At 42.7% G+C, this 27998-nt stretch overlaps 1 protein-coding gene across 1 annotated transcript; it reads left to right on the top strand.

The window, feature by feature from the left end:
* The first annotated feature begins 2 nt into the window (after positions 1–2).
* pde11a (phosphodiesterase 11a) lies at positions 3–27998 on the top strand. The gene is made up of 20 exons (XM_084022907.1): positions 3–1035; positions 1642–1800; positions 8254–8343; positions 8775–8915; positions 9056–9120; positions 10522–10654; positions 10988–11063; positions 13931–13998; positions 14098–14190; positions 14906–14956; positions 16766–16912; positions 17015–17122; positions 18715–18824; positions 20444–20534; positions 21941–22041; positions 22502–22579; positions 22660–22723; positions 22955–23029; positions 23890–23973; positions 26991–27998. Exons 1-20 carry the CDS (start codon positions 241–243, stop codon positions 27222–27224), a joined length of 2763 nt encoding a protein of 920 aa, XP_083879033.1. The 5' UTR covers positions 3–240; the 3' UTR covers positions 27225–27998.

The following is a 27998-nucleotide window of genomic DNA, read 5'->3' as shown; positions in this document are numbered from 1 at the left end:
GAACGGCGTGGAGATGCTGTCGAGGAATATGCTCGTGCGCAAAGGGAGTCTCCATCCTTCGCCTCCCAGAGTGGAAACTGGATATGTAGCGCGAGCACCAGGGGTTCCCAGCCCGACGCACCTCGGAAGTTATGGCATTCAAACGATTCTCCGCTTGAACCCTCAGTAAAGCCTCATGGATGACATTTCTCTGCGCGACTTCGCGGATTTGGGTCACCGACGACCGTCTGAATAACAGGCATGGCCGTGCCAACTATGGTGTTCTCTGACGTGGAAAGTTTCCTGGACTCGCACCCCGACTTGTTCGAGGACTACCTGAACCGAAAGGGGAATTATGGCATGGTGGAGAAATGGCTGAAGAACCACAAGGCGAGCAAGGGTCCGGCGTCGGCGTCCGCGGCGCAGCCGAGGGGAGAGGAGAAGGGCACGAACGCGCGCAAGGACAGCTGGGCGAGCCAAAGTGACGGTCTGCACCGGAGGGTCTCGCAGAAGGAGCTGCGCAAAACTTTCGCCCGATCGAAGGCCATCAACATGAACAGGACGTACGACGAGCATGTCAACTCCAGGGCGCAGGAGCCCCTGACGAGCATGCGGAGGAGAGCCCTGCTGAGGAAAGCGAGCTCTCTGCCGCCGACCACCGCGCACATACTGAGCGCGCTGCTGGAGTCCAGGGTCAACATCCCCCAGTACCCGTCCACGGCCGTGGGCTTCAAGTATTACCTCAAAGAGCACAACGAGAGGGAGTTTTTCCTGGAGCTCGTCAAAGACATCTCCAACGACCTGGACCTCACGAGTCTCAGCTACAAAATCCTCGTGTTTGTGTGCATCATGGTGGACGCGGACCGGTGCTCCCTGTTTCTAGTGGAGGGGACGGGCAACAAGAAGACACTCGTGTCCAAATTCTTTGACGTGCACGCGGGCACCACCGTGTTGCCCTCGATGAATTCGGACGAAGTTCAGGTGCCGTGGGGCAAAGGGATCATTGGATACGTGGCCGAGCACGGGGAGACGGTGAACATTTCTGACGCGTATCAGGTGCCCGCTCCGCTCCTCCCGCACGCGCGCGCGCGCGCACGCGCATGCGTCACAGAAAAGAGAGAGAGAGAGAGAGAGAGAGACTCAGACAGATCATTTGCCTTTCAGTCTGTCATTTTATCTGACCCAGTTCATTGGTCATCAATCAAGAGGTGTAACAGATTCACAAAAACACTACTGAGTAATAACAATATAAGTAACAATAAAGTAATAAAGGGGGAATCATCAATCTCTCCCTGTTGATTTTGCAGACTCCAATGTTGATTTTGAGAAAGTAAGACAATACTAGATTACATTAAAGCTGCAAAGACATGACATTTCTTCATGATGCCACTGTAGAAGAAAACTCAAGGGAGACTTATTCTTGGTAGAGCAGCAGTTTACACTATTAGTTTTATTTAATGTCCACAAATCGCTGAGCAGCACTTTTCTAAGACAGACATTTGCCTTTATTACTTTTTTTTGTTTGTAAGACACAGTCCTGATGAGTTGTTTATATTACAGCATCATCATCTGAAAGTAAAAAATGGAAAACTGCATTTTTTTGTTGTTGTTCTCCAATAAGTGCTTTTAAAATTAATTCAGAGCTGTCCCTATGGATTGCAGGACCGTCGGTTCAGTGATGAAATTGACAAGCTGACAGGATACAAAACCAGGTCACTCTTGTGCATGCCCATCCGCAACAGCGATGGGGAGATCATCGGAGTCGCTCAGGCCATCAACAAGACTTCAAGTGGAGAACTCTTCACCGAAGACGATGAAAAGGTAATTTCATTATTATAGTGATGAGAATAAACGCTGGGTGGAAGGCGGCGTGCTATCGTAACACAATATGTATCCCGCTGCTTGCCTGGCATGCAGAATAGATCAAGATAATTGTGTTGGCTTTTCTTTGTTGTATTTTATCTACACTGTTTATAATCATCTCAGTCCTTTGGGTAGAACATGTTTGTTTTCTGTACATGTAAAATGTAGACTTCCATCAACACTAAAACAACCACATTTTTAGTTTATCAAGCACAAAACAGATACTTTCCCGGGGCAAGTTCATTTGTGCATAAATGGAATTGTTTTTTTTATGGATTAGGGGACATTTGTTACTTATTTGAATAAATACATGAAAAGATGGATGCAAATAACAGCTCTCCCTCCTGAGGGAACCAATAACCTGCTACATGGTTCTGGTTTGTATCTGTAACCTGGAATCGTGTTGTTTTTCTGGCATTTTTCTTGACATTTCCTTCATCCAGAGCAAAAGTTTCAACCGCTGTTGAATGAGTTGCAATGAAATACAATACAGAAAGTAAGTCTACTAACTTGATGATCATCAGGTCCAAGTTTCAAGTTGTTCAATGTTTTGTTTCATGAACAAATACCTACAAAGCTATTGACGTCAACACCGCTAGCAGGCGTTTAGTGTTTACACACTGAAGTAAACCTGAGAACACGGTAAACAAACATCAGCTGTTCTCATGCTGATGTTAGCAGAGCTGCTAGCGTGGCTTCAGACATTTTTATTATTGCAGCACAGTTGGAGTCTAGTGGAGGAAAGAAAAGGCCTGAAGTAAAACGCTTGCTCATGATTCATGTGTGTCATTTCAGGGATGTGACTAATTCTACTCCTGTTTTTCTGCCTTTTTTTAAAGGCAAATACTGTCATGTTGTGTTAGTGTGCACACGCATAGCAGTGCTGAAGTGATGTAATGTCTTTAGTCACATGGATTTTTCTCATATTTTGTGTATGATTTGCATTGTTACCTGCGAGCATGGAACATGGGGGATTCATCTGTTTGAGGAAGCTTTTCATTGCTTGAGACTTTCCATTTTGTATTTCCGTGTTTGAACGTATAGCTTTTTACATCTTGCATCCTTTCCTTATATTTCACAGCCAACGATAACTGCAGACGTGCCACATATCTGAGTCTGAGTCTCAGTTTCTAGCTAGGTCACAGCTCGCCTCTCAGCTGAGACAGTGTCTTCCAGGGCCCCGTTGTTGTTGTGTCACAAAGAAGAAACAACTTTATATAAGCTGTTCACAATCTCCTGCTGGTTAGTGGAACAGCCACAGTGTCAGGCTTTCATTAAGCATCTTAGATTTCATGACTTACTGTGTGTGAAATATGACTTGTGGAGGTGTTTATGAGATCTCAACCGCTCCGGTGCAGCAGCTCGATGGCCGATGGGATCAGACTAGGTCCTCCCGTCCTGACAGCCATTTAAGTATTTACCCCCCTTTGTGGATCAGCTTATCCCGTAGAAGAGATACGTCAAGTTGGCAGCTGCAACAAACACAAAACACAGATGTTATTGAATGAACATGACAAATATAATATGTCAAAGCAGATGGGTGGGTGTGTAACATGTTGCACTCATCCAGATATATCGTCTGTCTCTGAATAAATGTTTAGTTGATGTATCATCATTAGCGAGGCACGTGGAGCACGTTTTAGTGCATCAGCACACGAATAGAGGAAACATGGCCCCTAAAGGGGAGAAGAGATTAGACATGAAAGCACGAAAAGCTAGCTGTGCTTTTGTTTTAGGGTTTCACCGCGAAAGACCACACCTTGTTATTTGTGTGCTTTTCTTCATTGGAGCGCTGCCATAAAAAATGACACCCCATTGTTCCTAATGGAGGCAGGATAGGAAAGTCTTTGTTTCTCTCTCTCTGACGCTTTGGGTTTGTTTCACATTGCATTAACGTCACGCTAATACGCGGGATGGCTGCAGCTAAATTAGTAATGAAATGCAACGCTAGCGCCAGAGAACACGGTTAGGCTTCCTCGCACAGCACAGCTGCAGCTCTGCTTTTATGGAAGCAAATACATCACACATTTAAAAAAGCATCAGATGACACGGCACCAGCAGATGTCATTAGAGGTGTCCCTTTATTACTAATATTGTTCTCTGTGTACTGCAAGCGTGTCGGGTATTTAAACACATTACGGCTGGTTTTAAATTCCTCGCCGCCTGACTTGTGCTGTGTTGATCTCCTGCAGGATGGGAGTCCTTCGGGGAGCCATGTATAATTGTCTCATTATCTCCTGTAGAGGAAGCTAGCTGTTGACTTAATTTAAGTGTGAGCTGACCTCATCCTGCTATCTCCACATCTTGCGTTATTATCTTGATTTAGCTTTTCTTCCACTTTGGATGTCTATTTATACATCTTCTTTCATTCAGGTAGATGTTTTCATGATTTTTTTCTCCTAATAAGATCTGAGTTCCCCCATTTAGGTTCCGTTCGCCAATATGGTTTGACATCTGTGTGAGTCGGTTGTCAAATAGCATCCTCGCCTCACCGCTCCGCTCCCTCTGGCTGCCAAACTTTTTAAATTGGCTCCAAGCGATGCCATAATAACCACTTTCACACAATTTTCCCGATGTAAAGCTACAAGTAAAAGAAAAAGAGCGCAATTTCTGCTCGAAGCCACGTGTCTTTAATACGTTCCTGTGGGATATCAGATCAAATCAAAGTCTTACGGTGCTTCGTACTAAGCTGTTTCCTTACATAGCTCTTTATGTAACAGTAAAAAGGATATAAAGTAGATACGGATGAAGAATACATGTGGATGACATGCTGCACAGTGGGGACCCCAGACAAGAAAGGCAGACTTGGTTGCCCTGCCTCTCAAAGAGGAAAGGACAGAGGGGATGATGGTGGTGATTAAAGGCTTGGATTTGAACTGTTGGCTAAGTGATTGAACTTCCATATTGACTCCTGTTATCTTGTTTTTGCATAGAAATACTGGGGTTATTTGGAGTCAGACGGAACCGTCATTTTTCACTTGCAAATAGGAGAAAGAGGGCATTTAAACTGTAGCATGCTGAAGCAGGATATTCAAACCTACTGCAAGAAATGGTGATATCTGAGTGGAAAAGGCTCAAAAACAAGTAAAGGATAGGATAGCATGGATGTTTGGTCATTTGAATGAACAAAAGTAAGTGTGTCCAAATGCTGAAATGACAGTGTAACAGTCATACACACCAGTGTTGACCACGACTGATCTCCAAACATTTTCATTTTTTACAGAAAAGGTACAAATTATTTCAAATAAAGTTCTAAAATGCTTTGTGACTGTTATTTTAAATGTACCCATTAAGATTAGACTCAAATTGAGGACTTTGTAAATGATAAAATCGTTTTTTTATTCTTGTCCCATATCATCAATTCATCTTTTGTGAGATTTCTTTTGAGGTTTTGTGTGAACTTGTTTACACAGTACAAGAAAACTCACACTAAAGAGTCACGCTAGTCGTAATTTCATTACATCCAGTTTCACGCGTTTATAACGGCGACATGAATATCCGTCTGAGGTTCAAAAAGACTCAAAAAGATCTGTTTTGATGTTTCTGCTATGATGCAACATCCGCTGCTTGATTGTTGTGACCTCGCTTTGCAACTGGCATTTTCCCATGTACCAGCTATGTGTAGAACAATTTAATTATTTATGGATTGTAGTTATTGAGCAGCACTTCTGCCGTGATATAGTATTTGTTAGCTGTGTTGTATTCGTGTCACCGGTCATTGCGTTATATTTCAACTGTTAACTGTTTTAACTGGTCTTATTAAATTTGACTTTGTAAATCGTATGGTGTCATAAAGGGAGAAAACCCTTTGATGACATAGTAATCATTTGACTATGTATGCAGATAATTATGAATAACAGTGAATTGCTTTGTAAAACGTATTGGAGTTGGGTTTCCTGTTGCATAAATATTTGATATCACCTTCAAAAGAAGCAATCATTACTAAGTGTATTTGCAAAACTGCTATGCGCTTTGCTGACACAGGCTGGGGAGTCCCATACCAGATCAGAGAAAATGGAGCGCTCCATTTTTATTCGTTCAAAACAAAAATAAGGCTTCACTTCACCGCGCATGCAAAGGGAACACAGCAACTAGTAGTTGGTGTGGAGAGTGGAAAAGGAAGGAAGTTGGTGGCTTTGGCGATTTGATTTCCCTCAGCTTGTTTCTTCTTCCTTCACATGTGAAAGTGGAAGTCATGGAGATTAGAGGAAGTGGCGGTCCGTAAGGCCTCGGCCAGTTAGTTTGGTTATTAAACCACTCTTTACTGGTCAGTCCACAGGTCTCTAGGCAAAAACGTCTTGTTTGTAATGCAACCTTGTATAACGGCCTGCCTGACAGAATGTAATTAGAGGGAGCGCTGCTTTTCTCGGGTTTGCCTGTAGATCCATAACCAGATCCCCAAAGTCCTGCGCGCTAATGAATCTGCTCCTGCCGGGACTATTGATGGCCACCGCCTTACTGGAAGATCATTATTAGAGAATTCCACGGGCCGGCTGAAATAGCATCACGTTACGGGCTTTTCTCAGCAGCATCTGTTTCCCGCTTCTGAAAACAATTGGAGGAGGTGCTTGATTAAGTATAACGACTGAATGAAGTTAATGCACTCATTAGCGTGACAGATTATCATCACGCCGTGATTACAATTTGCGTTTGATGTGGTGATATAATTTGCACTTTGCATAAAAAGCATCTGAATATGTGCAACATAGGGGCATTTTATTTGTAATGGTATTTATTGTTTGGATTTATTTGATGATTAAAAATGAGCTGCTATAATCACAATGTGATAACTCAAAACAATCAGTAGTTACAATCAATCAAACAATCAGTGAGGATTTTAAATAAAAAACACAATAATTACAACGTTATGGTTACATTCAACACAACAGTGACAAAGCTTGTATGTTTCTCTTTATTAAATCTGTAGCCTGATTGTATAAACGTGTAAACTTTCCACCTGTCTCTCTGTAGTATAAACACTACACCTTTGCTATAGTCAACATGTTTAAATCCAGATGGCCATACTACTACCGTAGCAATATAGACTGAGAAATGAAAAATATGTGGCTAATCCAGGAGATTGTTAAGAGAAATGATAGCAATTAGAGCAGAGTTTCTCAACCTTTTCCAGTCTGTGATGCTATTTTTAGGTCTACAATTATCATGACCCCAGCTATTAGTCCTGTCAAGTTGTCATGTGATCGCTTGTAACACTGGAGAAGCTCCAAATGTATTATAATTAAATATTAATGTATTTTAAATACATTTTATATATAAAACATGAATTTGAACATAAATAGGGAATGTTGGCCTACTGGTTTCCTGCATATCCGACTGCACGCGACATCTCCAACTCAAGGTTGTGTGATGCGTTGTATTTTCTCAAAGGTTAAAGAGATATCCCTCTATCAGCGGCCCCAGCTGAGTAACTTCCCATTCATGTATTGTTGTCGTGGCCCCCACCCTCAGGTCCCGCCGGAGGCTGGTAAATATTAGTGGATTTGTTGTACCGATTGTATCGTTTACACAGCAGCCAGATGCTAAAGATAGATAATTAAACACATGGGCAGAGGGAGGAAGCACACGACCGAAATTCTATTGATTCCATGTTACAGGGGCTCAGTGTCCCTCAGATAAGGCTAATGGAGGTTGTATAGAAACACGGCTGCAGCCACCATCGTCTCTGCACGTTGGTGTCCATTATCAATCAACGTTCGATTCCGAGTTAATATCAGCAAAGTGATTGCATTATTAATGAGAGGAAAATATGAATGAAATAAGGAATTTACGTCATCAGCCCGGGTGAAGGAAAGTCAGTCAATGGTAAAACGTCAGCTGAATTGAGTTATTGGTCCGAGCAAGTAATGATGCCATTGAAAGGCCATTTCTTATTCGTTCCAATTTGAGAGCTTAGTTTATTCTTAGATGGAAAATATTACTCACTCAACGTTTTCTTTTGGTTTGCTTTCTTTTACAAATCGTTTTAATTTGATAGCCAGTTCTAAAATTCGCTATAACAATAAAGATGCCCTGTGTAGTTTTCTTTTCATATTTTTCTCCTCCGGAGCACATTGTGTGTTTCCTTGAGCTCAAACAAATATGCTGAATGCTTATCTCTCCTCATACAATATTTGCGAGGCAGATTTTTTTTTTTAATCCTACATTGTTTACCAGCCAGAGAGCCTTCTTCTTCTTCACCGCCTTTATTGCTTCACTTCTATGAGCCTTTGCACAACGCTGCCATCTGAGTGTAGCAGCTTCTATTGCTACAGACAAAGTGCACCAGGACCACAATGTTAGGAGAAATGTGTATAATCTATAATAGCAGTACTTTTGGGATCATGTTTGATAAATAACTCGTTTTGTGTTTGTAGCTCAGGGACGATAAAGTTGTGTTGAATGTGTCCACAGGTGCTGCAGATGTACCTGCCTTTCTGTGGGATCGCAATCTCCAACGCCCAGCTCTTCGCCGCCTCAAGGAAGGAGTATGACAGGAGTCGGGTAAGGACAATAAAACCCCTCCATCCCTGGGATCAGCATTACTCCCCTCCCCCCTTCCTCTGATGCTGACACTGAAGCCCATTATTGATCAGCGACAGCCCACTTGCTGCGACTACAGTGGGGGATCACAGAGCAGCATGGGTGTTTTCTTTGGATCTGTGGGAATGTTAACAGATGCACTAATTCATGCCACACATTGATCTGTGATGGAAGGAAACGTAATGAGAACACAGTTCGGGGAATGTTTGTGTATGAAGTTGGACCGTCTCCGCCTTAGATTGAGGGCCTCGTTTACTTTTATTGGGGGAACTGATTGTGTTAATGTCATCCTGTTGGTTTATAACAATAATAATAATAATGCAGCTGAGAGAGGCATATTATATCTAAAGCGGGTTTTACAGTGGCTTTCTTTTTCCGTTCCTGGTCTCCAGGCCCTCTTGGAGGTGGTCAATGACCTGTTTGAGGAGCAGACTGACCTGGAGAAGATCGTCAGGAAGATCATGCACCGTGCCCAGACATTGCTGAAGTGCGAGCGCTGCTCTGTTCAGTTGCTGGAAGACATTGAGTCACCGGTACTGTTTTTCCTCCCTCTGCGTCTATCCGTCTGTACATTTGTGCATGTGCTGGTCTGTTCTCTGACTACTGTGTACCTCCACGCAGTTTTTTTTACCCCCGAGAGCTTACGTGATTTCTTCCCTCTCGAATCTTTTAGGTGGTGAAGTTCACCAAGTCGTTTGAACTGCTGTCGCCTAAGTGTAGCGCAGACACTGAAAGCAGGTATGTGTGGTGTTGCAGTGTTAAAATCTACTTACTCCTAATGAAAGATATAGCTTTGCCCTCCTTATTCCACATCTCTCATCCCTGGTACCCTTTCCATAAATAGTCATATCTCCACCTTTGTTTGCCTTTGGCACCACGGCACCTGTAAATTCTGCAGAGATCCTTGTTTGAATATGTAAAGCTTTCATCAAGGACAAAAAGAAAATAAGGGAAGTATAAAAATTGAATATTCTGTAGTGCTGTGGGAGTAATACGCCGATGCTGAATAGAAGGCATACTGTAGGAGCCCTACTTAATTGGGTTTTGCCACTTGTCTCCATTGCTGGGGATGGCTGAGTGGAGAAACAGTGGCTTAATATCGTGTGGGATGTTTATGGATGAAAACCAACGCTGAAAGGAAAACAAATTATGCGCCAAGTCCTGCACTTGCCATAACTGATACGGTAACTTCAGCAGTAGTGATAACCGCAACAGTGATTAAAAAAAGATCCACATAAGAAATAACAATAGTTATCATATAAATATCAGTCTGCTTGAGTGGCCAGTTTCGTCTTTCTGACTAAACACACTGCGTGTTTCACACATTAATTAAATTTCCAGATTTCCAGTAATAAATCTACGTAACATGACGCTTCTTTCTAAAGGTTCACATCTGAATAACAGAGGCTGCTGTGCAGGATTCACGTGTGTAATTAGGTGAATACATTTGGTGTCAGAAGGCGAGCGTAGGCCTTCTGATGTGCCTTAGCCGCCCCCACGGGGAGGATAATGTGGAGTGAGTTTACAATGCAATGCAATGTGTGTGGCAGCTAAATGACATATCATGAGACAGGGAAGAGACCGAGAAAACGGAGAGCAAGAAGGAAGAAGTAAGTAAGGCATCTTGCCATCACACCCATGAGGTTTGCTCCCTGCTGCACGCACAGCTGTATCACACCATCAAAGGGGTTCAAAAGATCTGACATCAGCGTCTTACCATCTTTATTCTAGCCTAGAAAGACAAAATGAGCCATACTGAACATTAGCTGCTTGTGTTTGAAGGTAAAAAAAAATGTACAATCAGTGACCGCCCACTGCAGTAAACCTGAATGGGAAGTCTATGCAATGAGGAACACAATCACACAATTAACTTTTCATTACTTCATAGGCTGCAGGAGAAACTTACTGATAACGACTGTGTAAAAAGTTCATTAAATGCAAGTCAACATAAAAGAGGGTCCACGAGGACGAATAAAAAGGTCTCAGGTGGGAACTAAAAAGTTTATTTTTATGATAAAGATATTAGATATTTGTTAAAAGAGTGTGTTTGAGACTCAAACCATTCCCGAGAAAAAGGACAGATTTGGCCCGGTACTGTTCTGCTGCTGTTGTCATCCTCACTCGTTTTTCTGTCCCTAGTTTCAAAGACAGCATGGAGAAATCCTCGTACTCAGACTGGCTCATCAACAACAGCATCGCCGAGCTGGTAGCGTCAACAGGACTCCCCGTGAACATCAGCGACGCCTATCAGGATCCTCGCTTTGATGCCGAGGTAAACGCACAATCACGTACCTTTCAAATTTGAACACCTAAGTGGAAAAATTTCAATACGTCTCAAATGCATCAGTGCTGCTCTGGTAGCTGTTGGAAGCAGTTTATATTCTGAATTCAATACAGATTGAAGTGAGTAAACTTGTGATTTAAATATGAAAATAGCAGATTAAAGAGTAAGTAAACAAGAAGGACTGCATTGAGAATATATTGATGAATTTGCCTGTTTTGTCATATGGAAAAAGTATAATTAATGCAAAACAACCTTCAAAAAAATGTTGGAGGAAATGTTTGATGGTAATCCTCATTTTCACACCACTCCCACTCTTTTCAGGCAGACCAGTTCTCAGACTTCCACATCCGCTCTGTACTTTGTGTTCCCATATGGAACAGCAACCATCAAATCATTGGTAAGTGAACTAAAAAGTCTTCAAAGTAGGGGGGATATATCAATTATAAACTTTTGTTTACTTTGTACATGTTTCTAAAAAAAATAAGGTATTAAAGCGATAACCTCAACTCTAAAAATGGTTGGTGGAACTGGGGTGGGCTAGCAGCCGGTGACCTACACAACACTCAAATGTCAATAGAAGCCCTCAATTATGCCGAACTAAGTCATGATATAATTTAAATGTGTGAGTATTTGCAAATTCAACCCCCAATGCAGTCGTCATGAACAGGGATATCAGTTTCGGAGAACAAAGCTGAGGCCTATGGGGACTGACTCTCTTTTGGAGCAATCCCAAGTGGCCATTCAAAGAACTGCAGCTTTTGGCACTTCCATGTTGGCTTCATTTCTCAGCACCCGTGGTTGCTTCTTGATATTAACATGTCGCAATGACAGCCTCCATCCTTCTGGGGTGGCTTTAAGAGCATTGGGGAGGTCAGCCACTGAGGCTAGTAGGCTAGCAGGCTAGCTAGTTTGCAGTTGGCATTCTGTTCATTCCAAAGGTGTTGGAGGTCGAGGTCAGTCAAGGTCTTCCCCACCAAACTCAGAAAACACTTTCTTTACGGCTTTCTTGTTTTGGAGGGGAACATCGTCATCTTCAAACAGGAAAGTGCCTTCCACAAACTGTCGATGTTGTATGATGTAGCTTTAAGATATACCCATGTAGGGACAAGCTCAAACTATGACACAAAGCCCCAAACCGAACAGACGGGAGGTATCCACATACTTTCTACGTTGCACTCATAATGTAAGATTCCAATGTCTTCCTTTCCTTTCCTTTTTGCTGCATAGTAGACAATAGGGGAGAGGGAGGTTGAGCATGGTTTCAGCTGAGGCTGCATGTGTGCGATTAGATCCACGCTGCACCATAACTCCACACTCGGAGGTGGAGTTCCCCCTTCTTCTGGCTGCGTGCTCTTCGTTTCCGCCCGACGGCACACTGACACTCTGATAAATCATTGATCTCTTGTCTGGTTTTGATGCTGGATATCGCAGAGAGGAGTCATGAGTTATATTTGAGTGCAAAGTGATCAGTGTATGTGCTGCAGATGGTTGGTTAAGACCTGTGTGTGTGTGTGTGTGTGCGTCTAGGTTTTTTTTCTCTTTTCTATTCTGCGTAGGTGTAAGTGCATTTGTCGGGGAGGGGGAGAGGGAAGAGGAAGAAGAACAGAAAGAGAGTGAGGGGTGTGTGTGGGTGGCACCTGAGGATCTGGAGTGAAAAAAAAAATCATAATACAAACAAAGCAGCAGGAGATGAAATTCTCAAGCCAAGGATACATTCAGGTAGAAAACAAATGTCCTTGTGTCGTCTGCCAAGGCTACAGCCTGCGTCTTCAAAATGCAACCAAAGAAATGTTGTTGACAATGAGGTCTAATGTTCACTATCAATATTTAAATCATATTAGCACTTGCTTTTTTTAAAAGCTGCTTTACTAGGTAGATGGTGATACAAGGTGTTTTGGGAGGATTTTTAGATTATATAACATGTTGGTTTTGCCTGAATTGCCGTTGGATTTGGGAATCGGTGATGGGAATGGAGAATCCATTACATCACAGCTAGGTAACTAACGAAATAAATACACACTACGAAAGCATCACCATTATTCCACAGTTTGGTTCAGCCTGTGCTGGCACTCAAAGTAGGGCAGATTATCACTGACGTTCGTCATCGGGTATCTGGTAGTTTGTGGGGTCAGGATTCAGATTTCTCACCTGCTGCTGACTGAGTGTCAGACCAGTGTTTCTAGGGTTTACCTGGTTAATAGAGGTAGAGAATGGATGGAAGGATGGACACTTGCAGCATGAAGAATGTGGTGTAGGAAGGAAGGAAGGATGGAAGGAAGGAAGGAAGGAAGGGAGGGAAGGGGCTGATATTTGGGCCCACCTATGCTGCAACTCATCACAAATAACATGCTCATTACAGAGGGAGAAAATAATAGATCTGAGAAGACATCAGCCCTGTATTTTAAATGTAATGACGCTATAATGAAACTTGTTCTTAGCCAAAGTACTAATCCTGTTTGCCCTCTGTGGATTTCCAGCTATACATTGAAATTAAAATGTCCCATTGGCAGGTTTGTTTGACCTCATAGAGATAAATAAAAAATGCAAATGTATGGTGTAATTACTTTTTAGCTTGATTTCTCAGTGACAATAGAAGTAGGTCTCTATCAATTAAATGTGTGTGCTGTATCAACAAAGCCTTATGTTTTTAATTAGATGACGAGGGAAGCCATCTAAACAGGCAACACTGCTGTCAAGGCGTCCATCCAACTGGCCAATCAGTGGATGTCTCATCAAAGATGACATTAATTTAATGCCACATTTTCGTTTTTACACACATACTTCTACATATTTCTACAACGGTGTATTAGGGCCACTTTGGGGGGGAAATGGCCCTCATACACCGTTGTATGTTTCTCCTTAATTTCCATTAAAGGACTTCACCGGTGGAAACAGGAATCTGTATTGAAAGTGGGTCATATATGTAGACGAAATGTAAAATACATTTTGAATTTGGTGCCTTCTTGACCACGAAAAGGCAGACAGTGTCTTTTTATCACATGTGGATGGACGATGACGCAGGAGTCTCTTTTTCAGAATAAAAATACATATTTCTCTCGTCTCTGGGGAAAATGAGGGAATGATGCACGACCATTCAAAAATACTACAAGTTTAACGATACAAAGAATAAGTATTCCTTTAATAATGCTTGTTAATAGATGACAATGATGATTTTGATCCTCTTTTAATATGGAGGCAGTTTATATGCAAAGTCAAGCTTGAAAACATTACTGCTCAGTTCTAATTGTATGGTTTGTGCAACAGGTGTCGCCCAAGTGTTGAACAGGCTCGACGGGCAGCCATTCGATGATGCAGACCAGCGTCTCTTTGAAGTATGACACGTCTACATCCTTTCAACATACAGTAGCTTGTGTGGTGTATTAGAAACTGTTGCACATGAGTGTGTCTGCTTGTTTTTGTGACTCTCTTAGGCGTTTGTGATCTTCTGTGGACTGGGCATCAACAACACCATCATGTACGACCAGGTGAAGAAGTCCTGGGCCAAGCAGTCTGTAGCTTTGGATGTAAGAATCCCGTTCGATTTCCTGCCTCAACATCACAATCAGAAATGTTCCTTTTCAGTCAACATATGCTCTGTGCTGAAACATTTACCCAGAAGTCATTGGAAACAGCGGCTGCAGCACGGCTTATATAAAACTTGGCTCCTTTTTTTAGTCACATATTTCCACAAGAATGTACGCATGAAAAAAAAAAAAGTGCTGATCTCACTTTGTAGATAACCTTCTCGCGAAGGTTTTATTGAAAATTAATGAGAGGCAGCGGAAAGCAATCCCTCATCTGCCTCGCAGTTTGTAGGCATTCAGCATTACTCAGCCTTTACAGTACGTCCTGATATTACAATAGGGAGCGTTCAGGTGCATTATAGTAGTTACCACAACTACGTTTCAAGAGCCGAGAATGGAGTGATGGAGCATTTAAAGGGGAAGCGCAGGATGAACTAATATGTAGATCCATTGCTTCTGTCAGCACTGAATAAACATGAGCATTTATGATCAAATAAGCAACTGGAGGTCTGTGCAAGGTATTTCTCTCAGGAAATGAAGGGAGCATGGGGATGGAATCAACGTTGACATGTTTCGACTGTTTACTTCCTCCTCAGGAAGACCCACTGAAACGCTGTAACACCACAGCGTGCAGTATTATTATAGTATTATTATTATTAGCTCAATTCATTTAGAAAAAGACATTGAGTGATTTGCTGTTTGGTTATTTCCGCAGGTTCTGTCTTACCACGCCACTTGCTCCAAGACTGAAGTGGACAAATTCAAGGTAACGGATATTCACTATTCTCATCACGGCATCTGTTTCAGCAAAACCATATCTTTACCTCAATAAAGAAGTAGTCTTTTAAACTCTGAGCTCAACACATATTAAAGTCACAACTCATGTGAGACATCGCTTGTTCTTAAAGCCTTAAATATCAGTGGCGGCTGCTAAAGGATGAGGCTGGCGATATTCTATTTGAGGCCAGGATAAATCAACAGCATGACTTAAAATGGTATTTTGCAGGATCTCTATTATCTTCTCTGCTATTATTTTCTCCTCAGTTGGACGCTTCTTGTCTGCGGAATAAACGTTAAATAATGCTGCCACCAAAGGGAATTATATCTAATTTACAAAAAGAGACAAGTATTTTTTTTAAAAGAATAATAAGAAAATCCAGCATTAGAGCACAAATATAGAAGAAGGGGGGAGAAAACAGAAAAACATACATAAAACTGCTCTGTATAATCGCTATACATAACCATAGTTATGTATAGGATGAATAAGATTAAGGTGGCAGATAATGATGCTCTTAGAATCTTCTTAAAGTACCCACGGTGGGAAAGTGTTAGCAAGATGTGTATATATATATATATATATATATATATATATATATATATATATATATATATATATATATATATATATATAGCCAGCCTTTGAATTTTTGTTCATAATGTCTTTATTTTTACTCATGTGCCCTTTAAATAATGTTTGCATAATTAGATCCTTCATTAACTTAAATAGGATAGAAACAAATACGTGACAACAGAAAGGAATTGTTGGCCGTCTTTTCGACATTTCCAGTTCCTCCAAAGAACTGCAGAAGCACGTATCAATATGGACCGACTATTCCCCAAAGAAAATAAACTAATTGTGGTATTTGAAATGGATTACCCCGATCAATAGGCAATCATTCTCAATGCATTATTTATAAAGAGCAAAAAAATGAAAATATCTACATTTTTAATTAGCATGACACTTCTGAAATATAGATATGACCTATTTTCCTGCACTTTCATGTGCAGGATTTTCCCCTGTGGCCATCACCACAAAGTAGGAACCCTGCTTCCCAGTGTGCCTGTGTGATCTCTCAGCCCCCTCATCCAGCGCTGCCGCTCCGCTTCCTGCCCCCCCCCCCAACCCCCACTTTCTTTCATAACTGCTCTACATATGGAGCTGCACGCAGTACACTTGACTGGGATTCCACCGGAGTGAAAATGGCAGCGGAAAAACAAACCTCGCTGACATTTTCGTAACCCGGTGCTGCGGATTAATAGAGTAGAATACCGGCTGACCTGATGGGCAAACACTAGTGAGGGAAAACATGGTGAGAGGGGGGGGGAAGACAGGAGAAAAATGTGGCCGTACTGAAACTATAACACAGATTTATGAGAGGAATGAGATGCATGTTAGGAAGCATGAAATAGTCACATTAGAAAAGCTGACTACAGCACATAAGACACATCTGCTCATTAGACCACATCAAAAAGCGTTGACATGACGCTTCAGCATGAATTTGGTTAATTGGAATCACATTATGTGTAATGCGTTTTTGTTCCAATAATAATAATAATAATAAAAACCCACCTTGATGATCTACTATACAATGTCAACAACAGTGGAATCTTCTGGTAAAGCCCCCTCATTAAAGTGAACCCTCTCTAAATTAGTCCTCTGAGCCTTAATTAACATGTCTCCATATTTCCACATATCATGTTAGAGTGGCGTAGCATCCTCTGACCTCTCCGTGGTCTCTGAACTCATATTCTCATGGTCTCTTCTCTAATTTTCTCTCTCCGTGACTAAAAACAGGCTGCTAACATTCCCCTGGTTTGTGAACTGGGCATCGGCAAGCTCTCCTTTGACGATTTCTCCCTGGATGTCGACGCCATGATAACGGCCGCTCTCAGGATGTTTATGGAGTTGGGAATGGTGCAGAAATTTAAGATCGATTACGAGGTGATCTATTTCCTTTGAATACTTGACTGAATCTGCCCAGGACACGTGTCCTCGTGACAGCTGCTGACCCGTGTGCTCATGTCTCTCCGTCTTCCCCTCCAGACACTGTGCAGATGGCTGCTGACTGTCAGGAAAAACTACAGAATGGTTCTCTACCACAACTGGAGACATGCCTTCAACGTCTGCCAGTGCATGTTTGCAATGCTAACGGTAAAGATCGTGCTCCCTACGACCGCAGATCATGATACCAATTTCAGTTAGAGACACTTGCGTTAAGGAATTGGCCATTCATAGCAAATGTTCCTAAATGTAGAGTCAGCAGGAAAAAGCTCTGTTCATTGAGGAAGCTCTCAAGCGATTATGAGCAGCAAGGGGATTCTTAGCCCCTTAATAAACATTTAGGGAACATTAGATTTTATGTTTTTAGAATGAAGGACATATATACTTATGATAGAGTACTTTGACCTTGTTGTATCGATACTCTTTCTTAAAAAAAGTACACAACTTACATGAATTATCCAGACTCCTGGGCTGATCCGGCTGGTAAACTTGCTAGCTTGCCGTTTGCAAATGACTTTATCGGCTAATGCTGAGAAGCAACCCATGCCGGATCCATGCCATGTAGCTAAGTTACAGCTAGCTTATCATAGCTTGCATGCTCGCTAACGCTATCGCTAGCAAAATACTATACAAGTAGATGTGTTAGTAGGCCTAATTACTTCACCAGTTAATGAGATCCATGATAATGTATTATGATAAATGGTGGATAAAGGTTAGCCAGCAAGCAAAAACCAAGCTACGTTGCATTAACTAGCTGACACCATCCACTGGAGACAGTATTTTTCTACGTTAACTACTGGCTGAGGGCAATCTGCGCAGAATTGAATGGGGTCTTCCTTGGCCCATGCTACATGTAAGTGCCATGAAAATTGGGCTAGTAGTTTTTGCGGTAGATCTACTGACAAATAAACGCGTTAGCATGACGGTATCAGCGTATAACTGAGGAGTGGCGACAGTTGTGTGCACCTGCATGAATACGATTGGACGTTACTTGTCAGCCACTGATTGTGAAGCGTGAATGAAGCGGCCTGACATCCGTGCTTATTGTTGTTATTAAAAGCAGATAGAACACAATACATTTCTTTATGACTAATGTTGAAATTACGACTTGTCGCATTACTAACGATACAAACGGCCACTTGCGTGCAGAGCCGAACCGGGGACGCTTGTTTGAATAGAGACCCCAAGAGAATGACTTCGGTGGGCCTTTACTTTATCAGGTCCTTGGGGCAACATGCATACACATATGCGTACATACACACACACACACACACACACACACGCTCTAATACAAACACCACGGTGTTGTTCATTAATGCATGGTGTCCCATCTGAATTGATTATTGGCAGAGGCAGATGAAATAGTAGTGTGTAAGCCATTCTGGGGCCCTCCACTCTCCTGCCATGCGTTTTAATGAGTGGGCTGAGGGGCCGTGCTATCTCTGCCGCTATCCCCATCATGACCTATAGTGACTCACTCGGCACACGGCCTCCAGAAGCCATTCATCCGAAACATAAAGCTGCATGTGTGACTCGTCTTGAGAGACAGGATGCTGCAACTGTCGGGTTTTTGAAATGATTTAACGTGCTCCTCACAATTCCATGCAATAAGGGAATGAGCTCTTATTTGTGAATGTGTGTGTGTGTGTGTGTGTGTGTGTGTGTGTGTGTGTGTGTGTGTGTGTGTGTGTGTGTGTGTGTGTGTGTGTGTTTTCTCATCCGCCTCCTCTTTGCCAATCAAGACGGCGGGCTTCCAAGAGACTCTGACAGAAGTGGAGACCTTAGCGCTTATTGTGGGTTGTGTGTGCCACGACTTGGACCACAGGGGCACCAACAACGCTTTTCAGGCAAAGTAAGTGTTCCCGTTTTATCTCCGTCTCAGCAACACACACACACACACACACGCACACAAACACACTCCCGCCTACACACCGTTTACAGTGCGTATTATCACCTGCAGCAGTCTGCGGCAGTCCAGCACAGATCAGCAAGAGTCAAGTGGCAAGTTGTATAAGGCTTATATAAGTGTCTGCTTAACTAAGAGACTGTAAACACTGCTGACTAACATTTAGATCATCGTGATTATATTGCTTGGTCTCGGTGTTCCCTGCCCTCACAAAAGGTTATTATAGTAAACAGAATCTCAAACCAAAATGGCGGACAGACATAATCACGAGCTAAATTAGAAATGAGAAGTAATTTAACGCGAAACGTTAATCCATTTGTTGTATTTCCTTCACTCAGGCCCACTGAGTCACTTGTAAAAAATAGTATGATGCCGTTTTGAGTGAACTTAAATGACCGTTGACTCTTGTTGGCGCTGGATGAGTTTCGGGCGACGCAAGACAAAGGAGGTAATGAAGCTCTTGAAGCCAATAAGGCAGATTTTCACAGGAACACATCAAAGTTGGAGAGCCTTTAGTATGTTTCGTCTTCATTAGGCGCTGCACCGTAGTGAAGAATGGACTTATGCAAATATATGCAAAATACTTTGTTTTACTGTAACTTGGTCATACCTTAAAATCACCACCCTCACCGCAAACAGTGCAGTAGAATACATCAACACAGTTATTGTTGTTTCGGCCTTTCAGCACATTAAAGTTTTAAATACTTTCAATAATATGAGGTTAAAATGCAGACTGTTTTTATTTGAAGGCGTTTACAGCCATAGCATTTGGATTGCACATTGTTTTTTATGTATCTAGTTAAGGCACAAGAAAATAATTGTACACATAAGCTTAAATGTAAAAAGAAAAAAGTAATCAAATTGGGATCAAATGTGATCAATGACATGAGCAGGCCCTTGGTATTTTCCCTGATCTTGTTCCGTCATACATGTGCTACAGCTATTTCCACCTCTTGAGTTGTTGTTTGCCTTCAGTCCACCTTTACGTTGAAGATGATTGTCCATTAATATTATGTTTTTATGAAGAGGTCCTCATATTCTCACCCCAACAGCTGTGACGGCTAAAAGTCAGCTCTTATACCTTATAGTCATTGTTTCATTTTGAATCCAATGTGCTGGAGGACAGAGCTGAATCTACCAACATATTACTGTCCTCATTGTTTCTGACTTTACGGTCCAATACTGAAACTACAACGGAAACTAGATTAAAACAAATACCCTTCAGCTCTGTGAAACCCACACAATGTTTGCTGTGGAAATGACAGAGAAACTAACTAAACTAATGGAATATCCCAAAATGTAAAACCCTGCTAGCTTCAGTCAACCAGGCTCAATTATGAGTGTATTTCTCCACATGAAATGATGCTCATGTTCATTCTGGAACGGTTGCATTTCAGCTGCGGTTCAGCTCATCGTGGCTCTCCATCTTCTTTTATTATTGAATCATACGTTGGTGACAGAGCGCAGAGAGAATCGGCGAAGGATCGACTTTGTTTCTCAGTCCGTGTTAAATGCTGATTATGTTATCTCTCGTCTTGATCCGTGTGTGTGTGTGTGTGTCTCAGGACGGGCTCGGCCCTCGCTCTGCTTTATGGGACCTCCGCTACACTGGAGCACCACCACTTCAACCATGCCGTCATGATCCTGCAGAGTGAGGTACGATATCATCTATAGAATATTTGAAATTCCTTTAAAGTAATGTAACTGTATCTAACTATGACACCTTTCTGGGTATAAATAGGTATGGATGCACTCCTGTGTCTCACCTACTATATGTCTCTCTATTTACTTCTAAGAATAAAAACAAAAATACTCAAACCTAAATTCAAAATAAATAAAGAAAATGAAGGGAGTTTGTGCCCACTGCACCTGAAGGCAACCACGTGGTGCCTCGGTGTCTGCTGCATGGCAGCGAGTGAACAAATAGCTCACCCTGCCCTCAAATCAATGTAATTAGAGAGGCGATAGATTTGGTGGTAATTGGTTGAGAGAGACATTTTACCAGGTGACTGCCTTTGCATGAAGTCGTAATTAAAAGACGTTTTGAAGGGAGCAGCCGAGAAGCAGCTTAGCCGGGTTTGTGCCGGTGGCTTCATTATCGCGGTGCTGACAACACGGTAAGCTGACAAATGTTTGCTCGGGATATCATAATGGTGTCTGTTGATACTGGGGGGGGGGGTTGAACTGCTGCTGTTCTCTTCTATTAGCATACAAATGAATAACGTGGCTAATTCAATCCGCCAGCCAACCCATTCATTCAAAACTTCTTCAAACGTCACTCACTCCGTTCGCATCTCTCAATTTCCCCCTCGTCACACCCTCCCTTTGTCGCTTTACCCGCCTCGCTCCTTCATCTGCTCCAATTGTGACGGAACGAGAGAAGTGCTTTGTGTCTCTTTGCTTCTAAGTAGCTCAATATTTCATGGGAACACATGAGCTCCTAAAGGGAATCACAGGCACTTTACACTTGGATTGAAGATGAGGAGGAGGAGAAGAAGTGGTCATCCAGTTTTGAAGATCTCTGCTTAGGTCCACTCATTCTGTTATCACCTCTCCATCTTCTATTTCCTCCACAGACAGACCTCCTCGTCCTCCAGAGGGGGCTGCCTAAGTGGTGAATGAATGTATAATGCATGCTGGGGGGAGAGGCCTGTTTTAATGATAGACATCCTCAAGTGTGGGATGTTGCTTACTTATTAAGAGTCGCTGGCCTCCCTCCTCTCCATTCAGGTTTTATTATTGAGTAGCATTATGGTTTAGTTGTTTTTTCATGAACAATCTGTCATTCAATCCCACCTATATTATACACACTGAATACACACTGCATTCATTGTGGGATTGTTAACAAAAAGTAGTGTTTTTTTCCATTGTGCACAATGGAATACTGTCCTCTTAACCCATGTAACAAGTCATATGGACCTTCTGTTTAAGTACACCCATCCTGGACATGATGAATAATTAAACCAGGGGACTAGTAGTTCTTTATTTTAGGCTCTCTTGATGTGGTTTGAAAACCTGTTTTCAAACTTCTTTATCATCTCTGTGTGTGTGTTTCTCCACAGGGTCACAATATCTTCTCCAACCTCTCGTCCACAGAGTACAGCGGCCTCATGCAGCTCCTGAAACAGTCGATTCTGGCCACCGACCTCACACTCTACTTTGAGTATGTCCTGCTAAAACACCACACTGCTTATTAAAACTGTTGAATCTCCCTGATGGTGAGATGTTCCCTCGGCTGCCTCCAGTGACGCATTCCGAGTCTATACAATATTTACCGTAGGATGCTTTAAGATGGAGATGAATAGAGATGGGGCGGAGGAATAATAGAAACGCCTGTCAGTATAAAACATCTTTAAATAAAAAAGTGAACATCCACGAAGCTAGGCTGCCGTGGTTTTACCTTGGTGTACTTAATAAACTGGCAACTGCAATATTATACATATATTAAACCCCCTGATAGTGAGATGTTCCCAGAGCTCGGCTGCCTCCAGTGCACTAACCTATTTACAATGAAGCATTCCAAGTCTGTCCCTGTGCAATATATTTACTATAGGTTTCTTTTAGGTAACACTGCCCCCTTGTGGATTTTATGTCACATGCACCTCCCTATACATTCCCTTTAGGAACAGGAACACTTTCTTCGAGCTGGTCAGCAAAGGCGAGTACAACTGGAACGTGAAGGCCCACAGAGACATGTGCAGGTATTAATGCGCCGCACGTCTCTGAAAAGCTTTGATATCATAAACACTGCAGGAATATAAATCCACCTGATTCCTCTCAGATCCATGTTGATGACGGCGTGTGACCTCGGTGCCGTCACTAAACCGTGGGAAATATCACGCAAGGTGAGGAAAGCTATGAAACAATTAGTAAATTCATTAATAATTGGTTAAAAAGAAAGAGAAGCAACCATTTTGAAATGGATTAATCCTTTCCCTAGTTCCTTCGTCTAAATTGTAAGGATTTGTTGCTTTGATTTTTCTTATGTGATTGTGAAATGTATGTTTTGGGGTGTTTGACCTTCGGCTTGTGAAATGTATAATTAATAGTCGCTACGATCATTTTACTCACTCCAGGTTGCAGAATTGGTGACCAGCGAGTTCTTTGAGCAAGGCGACAGAGAGAGATCCGAGCTGAAGCTGGAGCCGTCCGTGAGTCCATCCAACCGTCTCTGGTTTTGTGCTTTTTGCTAGTTTGTTCCACCTCCGTGACCTCCGCTGAGCCGACGCCGCCGAAGATGAATTTTCTCTGCAGTCCCAAAAAACAGGGCTGCTCCTCTGCCTCGGAGCAAACTGTGGATCACAAAATAATCATTCTTTTTAAAAAAAAGCAAACACTGACCTTTGCATTCACTCAGCTGTAAACAGTCATTTGGGTATATAGGAGCTAGCTTTGATAATACATTGTCTTTGTATTCCTCATATAAATGTAAAAATAGAAAAAAAAGATAATAATAGCAGGGACTTTGGTCCTAATGATGATGTTAATTCATAATGTATTCACACTGTCCTCAAAGCCACCACAACAGAGGAGCCCTGTGTATTTGATTGAGGGGCTTTGAAGGCTGAACTGTGTTACAAGTTCTTAAAGGGGAAAAACCGACAGCTTTCTGTGTGCAATTAATGGCCGCGGACTAATCGAGCCGGGCCACATTGCCTCCCCTCTGAAATAGCTAATGTGGTAGACTCGGGTCTGCTGCTTGAGTCAAACCTTCACTGCTATGTGCGTGTGTGTTGGTAATTAAATATTAACTCTGAAGTCGGAGCCCAGTAACTATCTCTGAGGTACAGCCTCAGCGGAGCCTCTTAGGTTTCAGGCTGCAGGAGAATGAGGTAGAAAATAGAAAATGTACGCGAAATAAACTCCGGAGAGCCGAGGGAGACTTTTTCTCCGTAGCGGCAGCACTTTAGGAGCGTAAGCCTGACGTAGGTGAGCAGAAACACAATCCTCCCTCTGTTCCTCCAGCACAAATGGAGGTGTGAATAAAATATTTTTAACTTTTGTGTTTCAGGCCATCTTTGATCGAAACAGGAAGGACGAGTTGCCAGGACTTCAGCTGGAGTGGATTGATGGAATCTGTGCACCGCTGTACGAGGTAAAACGCTTGAAGCTCTGCCGCTCTCTGGCCTTCGCTGTGTCGTGCTCGTCACACACACACACACACACACACACACACACACACACACACACACACACACACACACGCACACACACTCCTCAGACATCAGTCGTCTCTGTCCTTCCTCAGCTATTGTCCCCCCTCACTGACGCCAGCAATGAAGCTGTCACAACACAACAACTATTCAACTTTTTTTCTTTGCAGTCGCAGATTTCTCACGGAAAGAAGAAATGTTTTTTTTTTTCTTCTTCCTCCTGAAAGCTCTGAAACAACTTCAAGGTTGCATCCTGTTCTTTTGAGAGTAGCAGAACGAGCGTGCACCTCCTGACTGCTAAAACGTCTCGGAGGTAGTGGAGCGCGTGAATAGAAGTGTGATGTCTTCGGGGGTTAAATCCCCCCTCAGTGAGATGGCTTTGGGCTTTTACCCGCATGGTAATGACATGAGGACCTTCTTTTTTGGGGGGATTTCACTGAAGGATCCAGAGAGCGAATGCTAGGTTCGGACTCGGTTATCTTTCAAGGAATTAATGGAAATCTATACTGTGTCCTCGCCAGTATAGTGATGTGCATGCTTGTGTTTCTGAATGACGTCAAGATGGAGTCGCCCCCCCGCCCCGCCTGCAGCAGCAGCGGCTGTGTGGGAGAAAAAAAAAAGACACAGGCTGACTTACTGAGGGGATCAGGTCGGCTAAGAGATGAGGCGTGCCGGAGCTAAATTGATGAAAGCGAGCCTTTTGCAAAAGGGAGTCAAGGATAAAATAGTTCATCCATTCTCACACTGGGCGATTCTTGAATTCGTTAAAGCTCCTCTCCTTTTTAACCGTCACGTTTCAAGTGCGTTTATCCTCGTCATCACGAGTAGAAACACAATCAAACAGCAGATAATCTTCACATCTAATGAATTATCCCAGGATCAGTGTCAAAAGTTAGAGCGGCCTTATCCATGCAGGACTTTGGTTGCATTGTTACAGTCTGTGTAGTGTCGATAAAAAGCATCAAAGCTGTGTGTGTGTGTTGTCTGCGTGGGGGGTTTGTCTCCACACCGCCTCATGTAAAAGGCTGATGTTTGGAGAATGCAGATAGGGAAGCTCACGATCATGCTGCTGCCAATTAAACTTGTGCGATGGGGGGGGGGGGGACAGAGGAAGTTCAGAGGCGGCAGGGTTTTTTTGTCCGTGGGCGGAAGAGATCTCGTTCTTGATCTCGCTTGATCTCCTTCCTCTGGTGGTGGCTGGCTTCTTTGTGGAATATTAATCCCCCCATTATATAACCTTCCATCTTTATACCCCACCATATGACAGTCTCTCTCTCTTCCTCCGAGTCTAACCCAGTGGAATAATGATGCTGAACAAACCGATGACAATGTCCCACCGTGGATTATGTACTGCAGAGGAAGAGGGGAATTGTTCTCCTCCTCCTCTTTTAACCCCCAAACCCACAAGGATTAAGAAGATCAGTCTAGTCAGTTTGTTTTATACCGTGCAGGCCACATTTCATCACAGTGCCATATTTATATTTTCATTCACACAGTTACACTGCAGATCGTTTTTTCTCAATTAACACATATACAACCGGATGTGTGCGAAAACGTATAAATAGCCCAGATTCCTTAAACAGGCATCGACTTCATCTCAAATCACAGAAATGGAAATCCATACTGGGCTCTGATGTTGCCCGGCGTCCCAGGTGAACAGCCTCGTGATTAGTGGCACACATATTCCAGCAATTACAATACTATGAATTATTGAGTCGCACGGGTTTTTAAAAAAAAACTTTCCAGATATGTTGTGAATTCTATTAAATAAAAGAGAAATAATTATCTTAATGTCCGAAACACCCACACACGTGTTTAATTGTTCGTATGAACGTATGAGTGAATATAAATGCAAATTGGCAGCTTTCATACATACAATCCCCAGTGTGGATGCACTTACTTCCTATTTATTGCATTCTTTTTTTACAATGACTGCACTATATGTGTTGAATAATGTCACCCCATGTTGTATTTCCATATAAAACGGGGTTATTGAAACGGCGACTAATTACAGACTTCTCTGGAAGTCCGAGAGACACGGTAGACAATGTGAGGAGAACAGAGGGAACTGAATCCCCCGTCTCCCAGGTAATTTATTAAAATGGTGGATGACAGTTTGACTACGCCGCCTCTTAACAGTTCAACGCCGACGAACGACAAAGGCGACTTATCTCAGTCATGCACGTGCTTCTAATCTCTGAAGAGCAGCCATTTCATTGTCTTCAACTATCAAGCTACTTCATGTCGCCGTTATTGTAGCGGCGTGTTCTCCGCATTGTTTCATTTGTTTTGTTGTGCTTTCGGTGAATAATGTGCTGCTTTTCTAGCTCCTGTCTTTTCTTCTCACGTTCTAGTCAAAGCGCCGAGCATCCAGTTTTCTCAACAACATTTCTCCCTCGATATTTGAAAAATGTAGAACTCATTATTCTGAAAGTGTTTCGAGAACCCTCAGTGACTCTAAAAAGCTTGATTATTATTAGTAGTATTTGCTGCACAAAGATTTTAACCCTATTTACAAATTGCAACTTATTAATTCAGGTAACATTATAAGTTCTGTCAGCACTGTTGCTGTTGCTTGCACTGTTAGCTGCTAGCTTTCTGCTTGAGGCAATCCCTCAATCATAGATATGGTCTGAATTTGGAAATTAGCACCGTTAACACAATATTTTGTACTGAAATACTGAGAAATGCATATATACCAATGTATCTATAAAATACTTCTGATAGACTTGAAAGAAACATTTTACAGATAACTGTGGTGCTCAGCGGATAAAACATGCTGAATTTCATCGGGTGGTATCGCTGGGTAAAAGTCCCCAAAACTCTTGTTATAGCGAAATACCTGCAAACCCATCAGCCTCACCTGTACATTGTTTTCTGTAACATGCTATGAAGGTAAACATGGTAAATATCTAAACAACTTTCTCATCTTTGTCCCCTTTCTCTCTGTTCCCTCTAGACTCTTGTCAAGTTGAATCCCAAACTCCAGCCGATGGTTGACATGATCAAAGCCAACAGGGCCAATTGGGAGGAGCTGAACATGAAGAGACAACATGGCCAGAGTGTTTCTGCACCCCCGAGCCCCTGCAGCGGAGACGGCACGGAAACAGGCGGCTGCTCCGTGGCCAGGACGGGCAGCACGCCCTGCTGCAGCGGCAACGCCGACGGCACGCCATCAAAACCTGTTAGTTAGCTTCGGACGCCAACGCCAAGCTGATCTTTTTAGGCTAACTTCCTCTTAAATGCGGCCTGCGGCTGAGGCATGGCATTCAGAGGTTGGTGGAGCTCTGCCCCTCTTCGCTGTTGCTGATGGAGACGAGCTTTAGACTTGAGTGCGGCGCTCTAGAGGGTTTTTTTCTGCCTCCCCTTCAGTCTTCCCGTGCTGAAGGCTGACAGAGCTGCGTTTGGCGAGCATGTCGGAGCAGCTTCAAATCAGCTGACGACACCGCGTCAGGAAGGTGTTGTCACCGTGTCAACCTGTCAACAAGCTAACACTAACTATTCTGGGCACTGCACAGATTTTCTGGCACAACGAGGCATGGAGGATAGTGGAGAGGAATGTTTGGCCTCTGCTGGGGTTCGTTTTGCTCTCGGTACCTCCTCGTTGCTCGCATTGCGTTCGGGGAAACAGAGATACCTTTTTGTAAATCTGTACATATGCTATTACGTTATTTACAAGTGCTGTTTAAGAACCTGTAAGGTCTGGCTTGTAATGTGGCTGTGGAGTTTTTGAAGGATAAAGGGGGTGCAGTGACAGCAGGACCTGTGACAGTGGTTGCAATGCAAATTGAGTGCTCCGTTCCCTCCCTTCCTGTGCCTTGTTTTAAGATCCTAATGAAAGTTGCATGGCCTCCTCACTGAGATTCTTAGATGGAAATCCATGTCGAACCTTTTTTGTCATGATTTCTAAAAACCAATGAATGCAGTTATGTCTTGATCCCATGTTACCCACAAAGCATCAACATTT

Source organism: Eutrigla gurnardus, assembly GCF_963514095.1.
Source record: "Eutrigla gurnardus genome assembly, chromosome: 12".
NCBI lineage: Eukaryota > Metazoa > Chordata > Actinopteri > Perciformes > Triglidae > Eutrigla > Eutrigla gurnardus.
The sequence above is the reverse complement of the archived record's forward strand: the minus strand, read 5'-3'. Positions and strand labels throughout refer to the sequence as shown.

What these genes read in the sequence shown, in the direction of transcription:
- pde11a (XM_084022907.1), top strand. Translation starts at nt 241, where the DNA reads ATGGCCGTGCCAACTATGGTGTTCTCTGACGTGGAAAGTTTCCTGGAC. An exon ending in CTGAAGTGGACAAATTCAAG is followed by an intron (nt 14,957 to 16,765) that starts GTAACGGATATT and finishes GACTAAAAACAG; the next exon opens with GCTGCTAACATTCCCCTGGT. An exon ending in AGCTGAAGCTGGAGCCGTCC is followed by an intron (nt 23,030 to 23,889) that starts GTGAGTCCATCC and finishes TTTGTGTTTCAG; the next exon opens with GCCATCTTTGATCGAAACAG.